We start from the raw sequence: 20,513 nt of genomic DNA on the forward strand, positions 1-20,513 counted from the left end.
AGTTTTGATCTTAATATTTTATAAATACCATAACAAAAATTATTAATAAGACCTAGCTGATTTAAGTAAAGGGGGTATTGGGTGAGACCTCTGTGGTTTTGTTTTTTAGGTGGGTGGTATATTTTCCATTCAACATGTTACCCCTGTTTATTTTTAAGTGTGCATACCACTTGAGCAATCACTATATGCGTAGTGGACGGTGGTAATTAAAAACAAATCATTATCTCCTTTTTAACTGAGTTAATTTAATATTAATTATCTCCTTAATATAATATTTAACATTAGAGTCAGGTAAATACATTGTTTAACATAACATGTTACTTGACGTTCTTAATTCTACCTAAACTAAAGTTACTTAGATGATATACATTTTTTCACAGACTTGCCCAAATTAGATTATTTTATTTTTGAGCAATACACGTTCGCGGAACTCGGCAATTAAATACAGATATACTTTTCATAAGGGGCTGATTATAGATTTCTTCGTAATCAATTGCAAATAATCATAACCGTTTCGACGATTTCATTATTGTTTCATCATTCGTCATCCCGCTATACGATTATACGAACAGTATTATACTTACGGCAAACTGTTATTTCCTGAAACCAGACGTGACTAATATGCGTAATTACTAAATAGACTTCCGCTACCAAGTTCCAGGAGCGTGACGGCATACCTACTATACTTAAGCACAAGGAATCCACGAGAGGGGTGGTTTGCTTTAGGGCGAATTTTTAAAAAATGCAATGTGTTTGGGCAATTTAGCATGAGTTTGGGCGAGCGATTTAAAAAAATTGTAATGTGTTTGTGCGATCTTTTTTAATATCACTGGATTTTCTCTCTCATTTTGACAGACTTCGGTTGTCTATGAATTCCACAATTCCACGGGTATGATTAAAAGTGAATTGTTTTTTTTTTTTTGTTTATTTAACTTTACTTTACTTTATTTAACAACTTTTAGTTAATTATTTAGGTTTATTTTATGGGGCAAAATGGGAAAAATCAACAACTATATTAACAATATGATCAAAATTTAAAATAAAGAAAATTTTAATTTAACGTTATTTTGGTTGAAAAAATAAATAAATAAAAACGTCGATGAAAAAATATTGATAAAATGAAAAACTATAACCCTACATAAGTGAGTATGTTATAAATTACAATATACGGCATTAATTGTCGTATATTATGCGTGGAGTACGGTCGGGGGGTAAAGGGAAATGATATTCGTCGGTGGTAACATCTGTGAACCACGCACACGTATTAAAATAATATCGGTATATATATATTATAATATACAGGCATACAGCTGATATAATTAAGACGTGGAATGCAAGTGAAATATACCTAACGCATAGTCCTCCGTGTGACATCACAGCTAGTGAAGTCCACGGATCTCCGATGATAGGGACAATACGAGACCATAGCTGATGAATGATGATACAAAATGTACATAATACATATGTATAAGGCATGAGGAGGAAGGACATCGACGCTTGGGCTCGGATAACTTATATCATTGATTATAAATAAGTCCTATTTATAATCAATGCTTAAATATTAATGCTCTAATAAATTACTAAATGATATACATTATGCGTTTAAAATTTTTCCTTTTCTTATTTTCCATTAAATTACATAATATCAGCAAAGCAAATTAAAAAAAAAAACCCAAAAAATATAATAATATACATATTTATAACGTTATTCATAATATATAGATACAATTCTCAAAACCAATGTATATACCTAATATATTTTAATTTATGAATTTTTAAAATGTATCAATATAAATTATCAAATAATTGATTTAAATAACAACTGTTAAATATTAAGAAATATGCTCTTAAAACTAATAAAATCAACATAATATATGCAAATTAAAATGTTTATAATTTTTTCTTAGTGTCTTCAATATTATTTTTAGCATATTAGCAATAAATTTAATAACACTAATATACAAATTCAAGAACTTCAGAGCTCCATATATACTTATCACGCGACACGCGATAATTTAGTGATGAGCTTTTAATAGGTAACCATTATATTTTTATTGTTGCGTACATAACCACGAAAGCCCCATGTTGTTATCTCTCTTAACCAAAAGTAAAAACCATCCATTTTTTTACCCCAATAAATGCAGTGATCCTCATCCCTTGACCCTTCTTCATTATCATATATAGGAACACGCGTTAGAACAATGACGTGATGACGTATTTATTTCTTATCCCACGGGACTTAAACGATTTTTGTGTCGTCGAAGAGACGCTGTCAAGGAAATCTAATATATATTATTATAATTATATTGTCTTTCGATTTCGCGTTCGTTCCGACTGCAGGTCATTAAACGAGGGTAATAAATAAATCGCGTGTTATACCTTTGCGGCCGAGTAGTCGCCTACTCGTTCACAGCCCTAACTTTATATAATATTATATATACGTATCGGTCAACGTGGTCGCAGGGTCGACCGGACGTCCGGTCATCGCCGCACACCCCGCACGCAGATATTGAATCCCGACGTGCGGAGGACATTTGTCGTGACTCCGTCGTTCCGGTCCGCTTCAGCACATTTCGTCGGACGTCTGGTGTATACCGTATAGTACCTATAATGTACAAACGCAATATCCGCGACACGGTAATGCTATATATAATATATTATGTAAGCAGTCACACGAAATTGCATTCAGCTAAACAGAGGATATCGTCTGCGTCACAGAAATCCTCTTGGGTAGGGAAAGGGGGATTATCCCTAATCTCACCATGTTTTTTTCATCCTATTCCGTATAGGCATCTAGTTTTGTTTCCACCCACAATGTAGGTATCATGTATAGACTATAGGAAATAGGTATATGAACATTATCCTGGGCCACCACACGACAGACTCGGTATTCTCTTGTGAAAAAAAAAAATAAATACATTTCTTCTTCCCCGCCACCAATTAGGACGTCTCTCCCATGCTCAACAATTAATATAACAGCTTTTAGGTCTATATTATCAAAAGATAATCAGACACTGTGTGATTATTTTTATCAAAATAAAATTCGAAATTATTTTAAAAGAGCTGTATATCAAAATTGAATCACTAATCCATGTAGTGTTGATTTTTATAATTTTAATATTTTATACATATATTTTGTTTTTAGAAGCAGGTATTCAAGTATTTACACAATTTTTATATTTTCTTACGTCCGTATATGCATAGTATATTATTTATGTGACACACAAATTGACTACGCTTACGGGCACTAGAGTCATAGGTATAATACGAAATAACGCTAACTGCAATAAATAATTACTACACAGTTAAAAAATGTTATAATTAATTTCCATTAACACTAAAATCTGAAACGATCGATGTCACCTTAAAATATAATAGGTACAATATACACATTACCTATATTTAATAATAATAATAATAATAATTAATGATAAATATAGTTTCGAAATATCCTTTAAGGATTAACAGCTATCCATCTATTTGCATCTGCACTGCGGCCTGGAAGTTGCAGTACCTATCACGCGCACATCATCTTGGAAAATAACAATTCGAACAACTCAACTCATCCAGTTAGTTATAAAAGGTAAAAACACAAAACGTCTAAAACAGTTTCACGCGCAGTGACGCGGTTTAATAAGCAATAATAACACGTGAACGGCCACCTGCACTTGTGCGCCGAGTTGTGCTTCGGCCCTCGGGGGCTTCTAATATTTTTGTAACACCACCGCCGCACCGTGCCGCCGCCGTCGTTGGCCTATAATACCACATATTTACGCACATAATTTATTGTACGCGCAATGATTTTGACACCTTAATAATCAACTAAAATTAAAAATTCCTACAACGCCAATGACGACGTCTGGCGGTTAAAAATAAATAAACACAAGCACACTATATTGCGCTTAGTATTATATTATACTGAGTTAAGGATATTTTTTTTCAAAGTGGCCATCTCGTCGACATAATTAAAGTCTATGCATAAAACGTGTATGCGTCATTATATCGTAATATTTGTGCTGAGAATTGAGATTAAAATATAATATAATAATAAAATGTAATTTCAGCGAATTCACAACTATACACATCTCACTGAGGGACAAACGTCTCGCAATATATTAATATTATTATAATCTTCAGTCACTGCAGTTTCGTATGGAATGCGTCGACAATTGTTATACAAGGTGATTCAACGAGAAGCATTTCTGAATTTTGGAACTTTTAAGCATAACTATTTATGGACTATATTTTCAATTATTTAAAACTTTTATAGTTTTATGCCACATAAAGTTCTAAGACACGATTGAGCATAAAATGCCTTTTTTGCGACACGATTGAGCTAAATCGTCGGCGTATCAAAGAAGTTTGGAATATAAAAGATTCAAAAGAAAATCTACACGATTGAGCAAAAAAAACAGGAACGTTGCCATTTTCCATTTTAAACTATTTTATACAAAAATATTAATTTTAATAATTATATTAATTCAAAATATAACATATCAAAAAAATAACATGGTTTTATAATATAGTCACATTTCATAAATCTGTTTGATAAAAATAATAAAATCAAAATATGGTACGAATTAAAAAAAATACTGCATTGTTTATAAGTCAAGAATACTATAGAGTATGGGTGATCGAACACTGATATTATATCTACCTATAATAATTTTGGAATTGTACCTTAATTTATTATCTTATATTTTCCCCCAATTTTAAATGTTCAAAACGTCGGAACTTTATTGCTCCAGAACTAATTTATTAATCGATAACATTGTCGATAAAGCTGGGCTCAGATCACGGCTAGCGTCTGGTATCATAATAATTGGTATAATAATAGGTGAAAATAATGAATTACAACATTTCGGCCACGTGAATGTGGCAAAATCTCATAAAATATTCTACGCTCAATCGAGTTGCTAAAAAGGTAAATCAATAGTTTTATGCTCAACCGTGCTTTACCGATATAAAGATTGTCATGTGGTGATACAAGCCTCTTTTTTTTTCAAATGAGAACCAACCTTATATACTGCAAATTGTTAAGCCATCGGATTTTTTTGAAAATGTTGGTCAATAAATATGACAATGCACACAATAACACAATCCGTTGTATTTATATAATATTATACTCGGACAATTTTTGCAAATTAAAAATAGATAATAATATTAATTATTATTATTTTCAAGTCATCGTAGTCCTCACAGCTTTCAAACCTATTATCATGGGCCTACAATTATCCTTAGTACACAAAATTAAACAACTCAAAAACTACTCATTCAAATTTCGATTTATATCTAAATACAATATACCAAAATCAACATATTCAAAAAAATCACCCGATTAACAATAAACAGGAAAATAGATGATTCTAATTCTAAAAAATTGGTACTTTATTAGTTTATTATAAATTTGGTACTTTGAATGGTATGAAATATATGAGGTTCAAAAATAAAAATTTGATAAAATTAATTATTAAAATAAAAATTGGGGGCGAGCATGTTTGTTGAATCAGTGAATTCCCTGTATATAATATTCATACCAGCTGCTGTAACGTGCGATTTCACAGACATTCAAATTTTTCTTTTATTTGTGGGAAGTGGTGGTAGTTTTTTGCTCAGTAGTTATACATTAAAAAATGCCAACTTGTGTTTTTGTTCTAATTCTTAACAAGTCCCCTGAACATTATTATTTATATTACATTTACTATATTGTCTATTATGCACTATATGCACATAAGTCATTAACTATTGTATAAATATTATTTGTATAATAGGTTGTCACAGCAACCTACGGCATCCGTTCTTATTAGAAACAAAAATATAAATTACGCAGCAGATCGATTGCGAAATATTATCTGTATAATAATTGCAATGAATGCCATAACATATAATATACACCTACTATATGACGATAAACCGACGTGTTTTTCCACAGAATTGCAAATCGTGCTTCCGTTTTAAAGTCATATTTTAACTACCTATAGCCTAATATTGTTTACGACGAATTAATACTTTGAAAATCTTTGGAAAGGTCCTACTTCTCCTTGCATTTATTTGATTTAACAGATTACGTCCTATTCCTTCCTACAACTTACGAGTGCGTATCACCGCAGTAAATTTTATGTGGCGAATATAATATACAGAGTGATCCAGTCAACGCAAAACACTCATTATTTCAAAAATTAATTATATCTTTGAAAATATTTTCTTAACAAAATTTCATCTTTAAAAGCAATAATTTTCTAAAATAATATATATTTTATTCGTTATAATTTTCAAAAATGTCTTAATACATTGTTAATTCTTTAATTCCTTATTCCAAAGCAGAATATTTTTTAGAGTTTTTCGATATATAAAAATCAAATTTTGTATGAGTAGTTTATCAGTTATAACTTATAAGTATTTAAAGGTTAGATGAGCTGAGTGGTCCTGTACCCCACAAAATGTTGGTGCTGTACTAAACCACTCTACTAAACTTTAAATACTTTTAAAGTTATAACTTTTAAGCTACTTGTTCAAAATTTAATTTTTATAGATGGAAATACCCTGAATAATATTTCATTTCGGAATATGAAATTAAAATGTAAATTATCGTTCAAAAGAGTAAAAATTTAAAAAATCATAATAAAAATAGTTAAGTAAGTAGTAAGTTTACCTTGTTTTATAATGACTTAAAACTACGTAAAAGATTTTTTTTTAAACTTTATTGTTTTCTGAAACAATGAGTGTCTTACGTTAAATGAAACACACCGTAATATTTACCAATATTTTAGTTTCACGCCTATGCAGACATCATCAAATTCGTCATTACCGTCAATTCACCCGATAAACTTCAATATCTGTTAAGGCTTTAAGCCGTTTACACATAATAATATCTATTGTCATACGTGTATTTGTTAACCATGTATCCATTTTTATGTAATCCATATAACAAATAAATATATCATATGTAAATCATTAAATCTCTCCCGATGGGCGATGACCCAATATATTATGGTTGTCGACGAGAATTTAAATATGTATAATGTATTTATATATATTTGTATGTATAACTGTGTATATCGATACTGTATAATATGAGCGTAGGATTTATCACAAAACTACTGTAAAAAATATAGTAACTGCAGTTAGTAGGTATTGATCCACTTCTATATTACACATAGGAGGTAAAGAGGTAATGATAAAATAATTGAATTGTTATTTGTTAGACCGGATTTCCGGAAATATATTATATATAGTACACAATATAATATTATGCGGTCTGCGCATTATTATTATAATAACACGTATAGCCGTATAGGTACTTTGTAGTTTGTACCTACATCATATATGGCTGTATGTCTGTATAGTGAGACCTACGCGTTCCCGCCGCACACCGTACACTGCACACAGAGTAACATATCTGGCTAACTATAAAGAGTAATAAACTAATAACTAATAACCCTTGCACTCTGCAACGTGCATGTGCAACACGAACACCGCATCGTATACCTGCAGTGCATTTCGATGACCTACATAACTGCATAATGTTATGAATTATAATGCACATGCTTATAACTCATAGGCATCGATATGTAGGTGCTGACTTGTGGTAGTTGCGGTCAATATGTGTGTGCGCATATCGCGTAGGTATAATACGGCCAGTGCGCCAGTTCCCAAGCTCAACAGCGTATCATTTATTATTAGATATTGTTGTAATTTTTCAATTTTTGAACTTATATACATTTTAACGACACTCCACTATACACAATAACAAATTAATCAATTGAAATTTAGTTATCATATATTTTAACTCTCAGAAATTATGTCATTCGAAAGAATAAAATACTGAAAACATTATGAAGTTAAAAAATAGTAAATAATGAAATAAAACATGTTTCCATTTAAAAAAAATAAAACTTAAAACAATAACGATATAAGATTAGAAAAAATATAATTTGTTTTTTCAAAAATGTTGTTTTCTTATGACTTCAAACTATGCGGAGAAATAAAAAATCCATACCGTTAATAATTTGTCTATAGAGAATCATGATTGATAACTGTTAAAATAATTACTCAGTTTATTATTAATACTTGTGTCGAAATGGGCTGTCGAGTTCAGTAGGTCTTTACTCTCTGTATAATATCATCTTGACCAGAACTTTGTTTTTGTCAAAACACTCAAACTATAGTTCGTATTATAACAACCATTGTACCAATATATATATATATATATATATATGTATATAACATAAAAATAATAATAAGAAAATCTATTAGTTAAATGGAATAATAAAATTAAAACTAGCATAAATATTCCGTACAAAATATTATTATTAAAATTATTTTTATAAAACTCTTAAATATACTATAAAATAAGCTTGTACTGGTTGTAGTAAATATTATTGTATGTGGCTCGGCCCGGCGCAGTGGCTGAAATAAATCACGCCATGTGATTGAGAGTAGGCAACGGGCGCTGTCACTAATTCTCGGATGGGTGACCACCCGGGTTCGTAGTGCGTAAAAAGTAAAAACCTTACCACACGTGCAGTTCATAACTGACCGTACCAACCGTTCCAACCCTACTGTACTAACCCTACCAACCTACAGGGAAATGAGCTTAGTCGTCGAAGCCTTAAACCTAATAAAAAATATTATTGAATTTTTTTTTTAATTTTTTTAAACATTTCATTTTTTAACTGAAAATACCTGGGAAACTGGTATAAATAAAACAATAAGGGCCGTATTCATAGCGATGCTTAAGAATAAGTATTGTTTAAGCTATACGTATCACTCAAATACAATTTATAAACGAGGCTTTGGCTTAAAAAAATAAAAAGTATTACTAAAATTAAGGTTGGTCGAGACATACCTTAAGCATTGCTTTGTGTTATCATCACAATTTTTTTTTTTAAATTATCAAAATTAGATTAAGCAATACTTATTCTTAAGCATCGATTATGAATACGGTCCTTTAATAGCGTAACTGTAGGTACCTATATTTAGTTTTTGGCAGTTCGGGGAGAATATTGGTGTGAAAAACGATAATTTTAATTATACTCCCAATATGCGAAACTGTATGATGTAAAGTATATACGTTGTGGTTGTGAAATTCCCTTCCGTCCGGGATAAATGACAAGCTGCTGATGCCTGTAGGGCGTAGGCTTTATACGAGTATATATCATTACGTATAGATGCGCGTGCGCTGAGATTGGATCTGCAGACGTCGGACAGGTAATTAAAACTATCTTTAATGATTGTCCTTATTAAAATATGTGTAGTGCATAATACGCGTCAGTTCTGGACATACAACTTGAAATTCAGTTTACACTAAATCCTGCAAAAGGTTCTAGACAATTTTTAATTTTTGTAAGGGGCTAGATAAATCTATCTATCTATATATATGTTAAGGTGAATGACGACATTTGGTGAATGTTGACATTCACCGGTGAATGTCACATTCACCGAAATTTCTGGTGAATGTCAATTTCTTCTTAGATGTAGACATTCACTGGTGACTGTTGACATGCACCATCTGTTTTTGGTGAATGTTAACATGTTGTAAAAAAAGATGAATACCTAGTGATAAAATAATTTTTACAAATTAATTAACCATAAGTTATTTTATTTTATATTATAAAATTATTTGTTGCAACAAGATAAACTGTTATGACATTTTGAGTTACATAAAATGCCTGAGGATCTATAACTACACTTCTTCGATACACACTTTGCCTTACAATTGCATTTCATGTACCCCTGTCCACCTGTTTTAGAAATTGAAGTGGAAGCTTTCCTTAAGGACACGGATTGGTCTGTAGCAACTTCTTCAGGAGACAATAGTTGTTCTTTACATACAGCAAATTGATTACGGGTGTATAATTGATTTATTACTCCTTCTTTTGTGCCTAGTGTGTAAAATTCATTATCGACAGCTACGACAACTGCCAATATGTTCTGTGGATCCATACGTCCTCGGTCAACATCAGGGACTCGGATACGAACAGTATCACCGGGTTTGGCTGGAGTAAACTTTTGTCTTGATGAACGTAGCATTCTTTCAGCTTGTAATTCAAGTCCCATTCTTGCTGCTGCTCTATTTTGAATCATGTTTTTTTTTTTTTTTTTAATTCATTATCTACTTCACTTTGCACAAAATTATGTTCCACCTGCTCAGTGTTATTATATTGGATGTCATTAGCTGGAAAATAAATTGATAAATTATTTATTTACAGATTTTTCTGAATAGAATTGAATATAATTTATCATTTTACTGTTTATAAGATATTTTTTTCTATTTTAAATAGCTCAGCCAGATATTATGATAAAATATATTTAATTATTATTATTGTACTTAATTATTTATTTATTATAAATACAGTTTACCTAATACACTTTCTGGTTGTATATCATTGTCATGTTGTCCTACTTGCTCAGTGTTATCATCATCTAATAATAATAATTAAATTCATTATCTATATTATCATTTTATTTTTTTAATTTAACTTGTAGGTACTCACCAATGACTGTAAAATTTGTTCAAGCTGTTGTATATGATTGTCATGTTGTTCCACTTGCTCAGTGTTATCATCATCTAATAATAATAATAAAATTCATTATCTATATCATTTTATTTTTTAAATTAAACTTGTAGGTACTCACCAATTGACTGTATAATTTGTTCAAGCTGCTCTTCGGTCTCAATGTCTTTTATCTGCTCTCGTGGCAACGAACTTGTTGCCAGACCCCTTTTAGCAACGTTACCAAACATTGCCTCATACGGTGTCTGTTTTATTCCTTGATGATATGCAGTGTTTTTTGCGAATTGAACAAATGGCAAAGCCTCTGACCATTTTGTTGTATTCTTATCATGCATCATGGCCCTGAGTATATTTTGAAAATCCTGATTGGCTCTTTCGATAGAACCTTGACATTGACTATGACGGGGTTTACCGTGAACAATTTTTACACCCTCCCATCTTGAGCACAAATCCATAATAATTTTGTTGGAAAACTCTCTCCCATTATCTGAATGCAGAATATTTGGTGCACCAAAAGTGAGGAAAATTGGCAGCAACATGAGGGCTACTTCCTCTGCTGTCTTGCTCTTCAATGGTCTAAGCTGTATAAATTTAGTGAGATGGTAATGATAATTGAGAATAAATTTGTACTCACCATCTTTACACGTTTGCATATCGACTAAATCAACTTGGCATCGAGAGTTGAGTTCACGACTTATAATGGGCTTTACGACGATCCCTTTTCTCGGGACTTTTTGTTTCCTTTGACATTGAACACACAAGCTCAAAAATAATGTAACTGATTTATATGTTATATTTTTATATTTTGTTTGTAATTCACTAATTACACGGGTTCGTCCTCCGTGGCCTGTTTTGATATGGGCATCATGGATAATATCGAATAAATCTTCATTTTTCACGAAGTAAATTATTTTTGTTTCACCAGGTTTCAATGGAACAAAAAGTTGGTTGAGAGACATTATTTTAACGACATCATATATTTTCAATAACTTGCACACGGCGCGTTGCTTACTTTCTTTCCCCTTAAACTTGAGAACGTCTTCAACACATTTGTCATATATTTTAAGTACTCAAATAAAAATTGTTGTCTTCTCTTTTTGTACTTAATATAGCGTTAAATTTTTCGTAAAAAACTTCTCATATGTTCTCCATTATACACGTGAACAATTAGTAGGTAACTCGAACGTATCACAAATTCAATCAGTCACAACAGTCTACCTTTTCGTTCGTGTAAGCAAGGTAAATGAAATACGTCGACACTGATCGATATAAACGTATTTTTCATCACTACTAAATTAGGTACGATGACTGCCGTATCGCCAATTTTGCGATTAAGCAAAATCTTAGCGTGTGTGAGAGAGAGAGAGATAGGTAGTGGGTACAGGCAGACAGACAGATACCGTAACGTTAAATGCCTAAATATCTATGATAATATTATATAGATCATTAAACACCGTTCGATTAAATATTGTGTGAACAATATCATATCTATAAACATTTACTATCTTGACGTATGACACGATAACGTCTATACTCCAATTTTAACTAAAAATGTCTAACATTCACCAAAACTCAATTGTGAATGTCAACACTCACCGATAATCGTTGCGAATGTTGACATTCACCGGTGACTGTTGGCAAATTTTTAATATTCATTCAAAATGTTGACATTCACCAAAAACAGCAGTGAATGTCAACATTCACCGGTGAATGTCAACATTCACCAAATGTCGTCATTCACCTTAACATATATAAAAATGAATGTATTTGTGTGTGTGTGTGTGTCCATATTACCATGGCAACCAATTGTATATTATTTTGAAATTTCCGATAGAATGTCTTGTATATAAATGGTTGCCATGGTGATATGTAAAATATATTATTCATATAGAGTTGGCAATTTTAATGGGCAACAAAGTGAACGGGATCAAATATTTTTATATACATAGATAGATTATACCTCTGAGCAGAAGATAGGCTAATTTAAAAAGGGAGAGGACCAACCCCGGGAGGTGCTCAAACAGGAATTTTGAGATTTCCGATGGAAATTTTTGTCTATAAATGGTTGTCCTGGGTTTTGAAGCTATTATAATAATAATTATTGGTTGCCATTGGGTTAAAATGGTTGCTTTAGTAACCGTTATATTATTAAATAAAACATATTATTCATATAGACAGAGTCGTGTCAAGCAATTTAGCGCCTCGGGGCAAAAATGGTTTACGGGGCCATAGGTATAGCATATAAGCGGAAATAAAGGCACCCCCTTACTTTTACAAAACTACGGAACCCAGGGAAAATTTCCCCTATGCCCCCCCCCCCCCCCCATTAACACGGCTCTGCATATAGACTTGTCATTTTTAATGGGCAACGAAGTGCACGGGTTCAGCTAGTGTAATATACATATAATAATATAATTTACAGCCATATTATATATCCAATATCCATGCGGTACCTATAACCATATCTATCAATACAACATTTATTCTGTTGAAATATATTTCGTTTTTAATAAATAAAAGCAAAGTGCATAAGCTATATATATTAAGTTGAGTATTTTAATCACGACAAACCCTATTGATAACACAACAATGGCGCAACTAAGGTGGATAACACGCGACGATTTCAGGTCTGAGAGACCCAGCAATCTTCACAGCCGTTCATTATCCCATACTCAAATTATTTAAAAATAGAGTTATTATAATATACCTAATACCTATAGTTCAATATTGTCGCCGTTAAAATACGATTTAAAACTACTCCCTCGTTCGTATCGTAATAATGTCCAATAATAGGCGATGTAATAGTGACAAAAAACGTAACGTTTATTTTATTTCGTTGTTCGTAAGGGCATAGGTAACATATTATTGTGCAGATATATGGAATTATTAGTGCTGATTGACGATTCTATATTATATAGGTACATACAATAATTTAATATTACCAGCAAACATGCACGCTTTGAGTTTCTGCAGATATTCAGGATTATGAAAAAAAAAAATCATGATAATATTGTTGTATAAAATATGTGTATAACACATCATTTTTCATCATGTCGCAGTCTCTTAGTAAAATCAGACAAGCTATTATTAAATAACTTGATACGTATAGTAGAATATATATAATAATTAAAAAAGTCACAATTTTATCACGGTATACTCTAAGTAAAAGTCTGTCGTCTGACCTCATTAAATGAAATGCCTACGGATGTTATTAAATTTTAATTGAAACTCGAAAGTTGAAAGTTACCGCTATACAGCTGTTATATATATAGAAAAATAATTGCAAAAATAATTCACATATTTTAAATAAAAGAAGAACATTATTGTGAAAAAAACCATCAGTAAATGTTTTACATAAATTAACTTTTATTAAAAATAAAATAAAAATGTAAAATTCAATTTATCAGCTATACCTATGTATAGGCGTTTATTTTTTGAATGTAATTTTATTAAAGTTTTGAATATTTTAAGAAATATTTAAGCCATATTTATATAGATATATTTTTTAATCACTATGTAGTGATTGCATTTACTATCAGGTATTTTCAAACTCTGTGGTTGACACTGTGGCTTTCCAATTCTATAACAAACTCTTACAATTCATTCATCTCGGCGCCTCTTATTATATCGTTTTAATGATAGAACTCAGTTACGCCTCGATTGTTATTGTTTCTTTTTTTTAAATATCGGTGTATTTAAGGGTTTAATAAAACGTCTAGTCATAACGGATATATTACTTACTTTAAATCGAAGTCTCCTTAGACAAATAATGAAATATATTAAAACAAAATAATTTAACTTTGTTACATGCGTGCTCATGCCCCATAATGACTAAAAAGTATAAACATTAATAAATTTCCCGATCTTGTTGAATTACTGTCATTTCGTAATATTCACACTGTATAACTGAAGCGTCCGGTACTGCAACAGGTGATATATTATTTTATAGTAAATTCAATAATACGAAAAACATAGGTACCTAATATAATATATAATATAGTTATAATATAATATAGGTACCTATTATAGTATCATACGATATTATCAATTAAATTCAAGCGTTTTCGAATTGATTGTAATGAAAAATATTTTTGAAAAAAATTCAACGATAATATAGTTGTCCTGTTGTTCGGCGGTCGTGTATTTATTATGTCTACATAATAAAATGTTAATTATTTTGTGTTTGGTGCTGTTTCATATTGTGTTGGTTTGCAACATTTTTAGACATATATTAATTATCACCATCATCATTATATTACATTCAACATTGCACGGTCGCACGAACATAATAATATGACGACGTATAAATTAGAGAACATAAAAAACACAACCTGCAACGCACGCAGAAAGGCGCGCGATTAGAATTTTTTTTTATGTTACCTACTTCTTTGAAAAACAAAGATCCCCGCAGCCGGTTCCTGACTAATGATTTTGGAATATTAAATTCTGATCTCGGCGTGTGTTGTGCATGTTCCGATCGAGTTTGAAGATGCGTTCGAATGATAAGGAACGTAGATATATATATACATATATATAATAATTATAATTAATTTATATACAGGTGTGTGTGTGTACATAGTTTGAAAGCATGTATCCACATATTATAGGTAACTATTATTAGTATTATATGTGTTGAGAGGCAGTAAAAATTGAAAAATATGATAAATAAAATACAAATTAACTATAATGTGACGCGTCTGTGTGTCGTCGTAATTCGTAAATTAAACGACATAATATATTATATTATAATATACAATATTCATAACTCTCGACCGCACGTATTACTCGACTATTGACATTTTCCGAGATAGTTCGCCGCGTATGGGTTAGAGCGCATATTTTAGTATATTACTATATTATAATTGTGTAAATGTTGTACGTATGTTTTAAGCCTCGTTTTCGGCGCTTCCTATATCGGTACTGTGAAAATCGTGTAGTTTAACGGTTATATGCCACGATAAAAAATATCAACATTTATGTACATGTAATACATTTTAGTATGTTGGACGTTCAAAAATATCGTTTTTAACGCGTCGTGAGGCTTTAGGGAACACGTTATCGGCGGGCGGGCATCTACCGTGAGCACGTATGAAGCGGGATACATACTTAGTGTGTATTTATATATATATTATATTGAAAGGTAGGAGGAGTTCGATTGTCGACGTTAAGAATTGGAGGTGGCATGGTGTTGTATACTATATAGGGCCATTAAAGTCGTAATTCAGTGTGTGTAAGCCCGCGCGTTAAGTCAATTTCACACTGAGATGATAAAATAGGTAATGAAATATTCATACAGTGATAGCAGCTATGAAAATCGCGAGTTTTTTGTGAATTATTGGAAATACGCGCTTGATAAAAATAATCCACTTATACATTTATCTCGGAACCTTTTGAAAATGTCATCATGCATATTATACCAAATGATAGTGTAAGTAATGGCGGAAAGTTTTAAGTCTCTAAGGCAAATATTATGTTTTAAACTGAATCAAAATAAATATGATTTGAGGAAAATTTTTATTTTTTTTTCAAAATGTTTACTTTAAATGCTTTAAAAAGCTGTGACCATGTAGATACTTCAAATTAACGATATTTTTATATTGCTATACGAAAAACTTATAATAGCAGGAACTTTATTAAATTAATATTCACATTTTAAATCTTATAAATTCCCAGACAGCATTTTGTAATGATAATGTTATAATAGTATTAAAATAACGTTATACTAATATTATTCGTTATTATAATGTTATAATAATATTATTAAACAAAAAATTGCTGTCTGGGTTATAACATAATAATATAGGTAATACAATAAATGTAATGAATTACTATTATGATTTAAAAAATATTTATTTATAGTTATCATCAAAATAGTTTTAGATTCTAAGTGGAGCGAGAGAACATATTGATTTTACAATGATGTGTATTTTTTTGTCTTTCTGTCAGCAACATTTTGATTAGTAAAAATATGCTCTGATTAATTGAGCTGTATAGTGTATATACTCGTAATATAAACTAAGACACCCAACATTTCCCGCCTACCCTACCTGAAATGTGTTCCACATAATATAGTAGTACAGATATATCTAGGTATGTACGATTTGGCACAGTCAAAGTTCGAAAAGCTCGACAAAGCACGGCCAACTTTCTTTAAGGGATAATGAAGGAAGGGATGACTTACAAATTCTAAATTCATGCTTACAAATACTTACAAATTGCCCTTGACGATTTGGAGTGGTCAAAAGTTTTGAAATGCTGAAACGGCCAATTTTCGCGGAAGTTAGCCGTGATTTAAACTTTTGAGGATAATTGAAAACGGCTGTACTTACAAATTACCAAATTGTGCTTACAAATACTTACAAATGACTTACAAATTATTTACAAAATTTGGAGTCAACATTTTGACATTGTGTGGCTAACTTCTCGGAGCTCTAGGTAGGTACTATGGTAAATGGTTACTATTTTATTTTTATTTTTTTGGGTTGAGGTTGTGGAATTGTGGGGGAGGGTACTATAGGTTTTGAACACGTGTGTGTTTGTTTTTGGCAGCATTTTTAAGTGGGCACCCGTAGGTATCTTCCATGTCCAGGTGGGGAATGGCGGCCTCTCTCTCTGGACACCAGGACTGCCCGAAGAAAAATGCCGCCCGTGGCCGAGTTCGAACCGGCTCGGCCACTCCGTTCCCCGATAATACATATTAATTAATAGATATACATATATTATACCTATACCTTATATTATATAGAACGATTTATAGACATATAACGGCATAAACACGGACAAATAAAGGTCGATCGGTACAATACCAATATAATACGAAAAACCATTAATAATTAAATAATTATGTGAGAAGATTTACGTTATAAATTGTAATTTTTTACAAGAAATCTTTAATTGCATTTTCATGTTAATATACTTTTCTAGAGTATCTAGTTGTAGTCAAACATTTTGAATTCGAGGTGCTGTGCTGAATCGTGACGGCACCAATTTTCGCTGACAGTCGTTTAATAAAAAATAATTTTATATGAGGGTTTTTGAAAAAAATTGTAAACTAAAATATACCGTTGTAACTTCAAACGTATAATAATAATAATAATCATAATAATATTAGATATCGTATGGAATTTTCGTTGGATGGCGAATATAAATTGGTACGTCTAGACGGCAATTATATTATTATATTATATAACTAGGTCTGACTGTCTATATATATTTACAAAATGCCAATATACCTAATATTATGTTGTGTAGTATAAGGGTATATAGTTGGCATAAATGGTTCACGTGTTGTTTTGTTCGTTCACGGATCTCCGTTAATTGAAAACCACGTTTGTAAGACCTTTGAAGTTTGAAGGTGAACGATGTTATATAATAGGTGTATTACTGATTATTTCGTACGCAGTAGAAAACGATATTACACAAGTCTTGTCGTGCTCAGAGGCCATGCCATATTAGTTATCGCTAGAATGATTTCAGTAACTATTTTTAAATGTGGACGAAAAACTGATCAATAATATTGTCTATTGTTATAGTTATTATTTATATTTTAGTTCAGCTTTTAATTTTTTGTCTAACCAACTATTATCCATATATTTACATAATATTTGAGTAGGTATACTGTCAGTGGCGTAGCCAGGATTATAAGATTGTGGGGAGGGATTAGGTATAAAATATAAATTGAACCATGTTTTACAGTTTTCGTATATAAATAATACATTTATTAGGGAGGGATGTCAATGGGGGATGAGAGGTTACCCCCCCATTCTACGCCATTGGCTACAGTACTTATAATAATAATAATAATAATAATATGATAATAACTTGTATGTATTATCAGCAGTAACTACATACATATTATAATAAATACAGCAATACAAATATTAAATAAATTTATATATTTAACAGTTATTTAACAATCAACAACTATTTTTGATAGCTATTGTAGACAAAATATAGTTACATTATGTTATAAATCACATTACAATTTTTTTTCATTAGTCATTACCACTAGATTTTTTAATGAATACAATTTATCACGCATCCCTATATGTGTAAACTTTAGTCTTTACTTATACTTATGTGTTATGTAGTTATGTCATTATGAATATGTAACTTTTTAAATTATTATTTCTAAAAATAAATATTTATTGTTTCATAATATTAATAAATTATCTAGTCATTATAATTGTTGGTATTTTAGTTACTGGTGTTTTTTTGTATTTTTATTTATTTTGATGTTTGGAATAATTTTATATGCAATTACAATAATATGTCAACCATTTTCTTGAAAACTAAATAAAAAATTATTTTACTCTGAATACTAACTCAAATACATGAGTTGTATACTATAAATACTAACACTATAAATTAGTTGTAGTTACACGGTGATAATTTAATTGTTCTATGTCAATACTCAATAGTATTCACAGGATTTTATGATTCATTAGAAATCTATAACATCAACTTGACTGACAATTGATAATTAAAATATAAAATAATAGAAACTCTAAATTATTCAAATATTATTAATACATTAGGCCAGCGGTCTCCAACATACGGCCCGCCAAGGTTTTTGTACCGGCTCGCCAAACTAATTAATGTTTTGAAAATAATATATTTAATATAATTGTTTTTAATTTTTTGAATTAATAAAATAAAATAAATCAATTATTGGTGTTATTCATATAACAGGTTTATAATAGTCATTAATACTTATATATTATAATATTAACACTAATTAAAAATAAAAAACACGTTATGAAATAAAAAATGTATTTAAATAAACATACATTTTTCGAAATAAATCTCATCTATTTTTAAATTTCTTAGCCTCTCTATTCATCTAATAATATTGTCCGTGATGCCACAGTGTGTCTCATATTTGGCCCGCCATAAAAAAGGTTGGAGACCCCTGCATTAGGCCATTAGGGAGTTTGAATATATTTTAGTGATAGTAAAAATAATATCTATTTTCATTGAAATACTTGCAAGAGTATATATTTTTATTTTTCGAGAGAACACTGATTAGTTACTATAATTTCGAAATCTCATCAAGAGGCTGTTGGAAACGACTGAACCTTGTAACAAATGACAAGGGTTGTTTGAGGTAAAGCTTCATGCACCCGTTTGTATTTTTCCTAATTAATCATCGTCAACCTGTTATACAAATTACAAACACATGTCATCCATAGCTTTATGAAAAGCTATGTTTAGTTTGTTAGGTACTATAAATTAATTATAATTAATTCATTTTAATTCATTTCATCTATATTTTACAGAGATTTATATTTGAATTTAAATAGTATACACACTATAGCCCCTAGAAGAAATTGCTTTTGATATTTTATTTTAAAGCAATAGTAATGATAATTTTAAAACTATTGTGAATGTCTATTATTTTCTTATATTATTCAATAAATAAAATAAAATAGATTTTAATGGTACTTATATGAAATCATTTTTATTGCGGACCTCCCCCCTTGGATACGTCCCCTGGCACACACCTACACATTTAGGAAATTCAAATCATTTATAACTTTTAGTTCATATAGCAATATGCAACAGAATAATAATTATTAATTATTAATCTTGGTTATACAGTACACTATTACATAGGAAAAAATAAATATTTGGTACAAAATGTCGTGATATTAAAATAACATTTCTCAAGTTAACCAAATAGGATACCTATAGGTAAGTACTCGTTTGATTTCTACCAAAATCATTTTTATTTAAATCAGAAAAACCAAACATCACGTTTAAAATCCCCAATTATCCTGTTGGTTGGTAGTTAAATAGTTTATATGTTTTTATATCAGGTTACTTAGCAGTTAACATCATTAATATTTCTTATTTTGAGCTAGAATAATTTTTCTAAAAATATATATAGAGTAATATTACTTAAGAGTTAAGGTTGACTTAATACAATTTGAAATTGGCTAAACAAATTCAATAATAATTGACCCTACATGCATACATTGTTTTAAAATTCTGTTT

General features: G+C 30.4%; 2 protein-coding genes across 3 annotated transcripts; both read right to left on the minus strand.

Moving 5' to 3' along the window:
- Positions 1-9,618: 9,618 nt before the first annotated feature.
- LOC103309565 lies at positions 9,619-10,059 on the minus strand. The gene has a single exon (XM_008185262.2). The coding sequence runs from the start codon at positions 10,057-10,059 to the stop codon at positions 9,619-9,621; it is 441 nt and encodes a 146-aa protein (XP_008183484.2).
- Positions 10,059-11,543, minus strand: LOC100168695 (KRAB-A domain-containing protein 2-like). 2 transcript variants are annotated; one of them, XM_029488146.1, is made up of 4 exons: positions 10,639-11,508; positions 10,497-10,570; positions 10,363-10,425; positions 10,091-10,177 (listed from the first exon to the last, which is right to left on the minus strand). In XM_029488146.1, exons 1-3 carry the CDS (start codon positions 11,474-11,476, stop codon positions 10,402-10,404), a joined length of 936 nt encoding a protein of 311 aa, XP_029344006.1. In that variant the 5' UTR covers positions 11,477-11,508; the 3' UTR covers positions 10,091-10,177; positions 10,363-10,401. The 2 variants fall into 2 exon arrangements, with proteins under 2 accessions (XP_016660168.1, XP_029344006.1); XM_016804679.2 differs by lacking the exon at positions 10,497-10,570 and having other exon boundaries at positions 10,059-10,177; positions 10,639-11,543.
- Positions 11,544-20,513: the final 8,970 nt, after the last annotated feature.

This window comes from Acyrthosiphon pisum, chromosome A1, assembly GCF_005508785.2.
Source record: "Acyrthosiphon pisum isolate AL4f chromosome A1, pea_aphid_22Mar2018_4r6ur, whole genome shotgun sequence".
In the NCBI taxonomy this organism is placed as follows: Eukaryota; Metazoa; Arthropoda; class Insecta; order Hemiptera; family Aphididae; genus Acyrthosiphon; species Acyrthosiphon pisum.

Bases quoted from the DNA above. Each gene is read 5' to 3' on its own strand.
- LOC100168695 (XM_016804679.2), bottom strand. From the start codon at position 11,476: ATGTCTCTCAACCAACTTTTTGTTCCATTGAAACCTGGTGAAACAAAA. The intron at 10,426-10,638 runs GTGAGTACCTAC...TATTATTATTAG, and splicing joins ACAAATTATACAGTCAATTG to ATGATGATAACACTGAGCAA. The intron at 10,178-10,362 runs GTAAACTGTATT...TTTATTTTCCAG, and splicing joins ACAACCAGAAAGTGTATTAG to CTAATGACATCCAATATAAT.
- LOC103309565 (XM_008185262.2), bottom strand. From the start codon at position 10,059: ATGGGACTTGAATTACAAGCTGAAAGAATGCTACGTTCATCAAGACAA.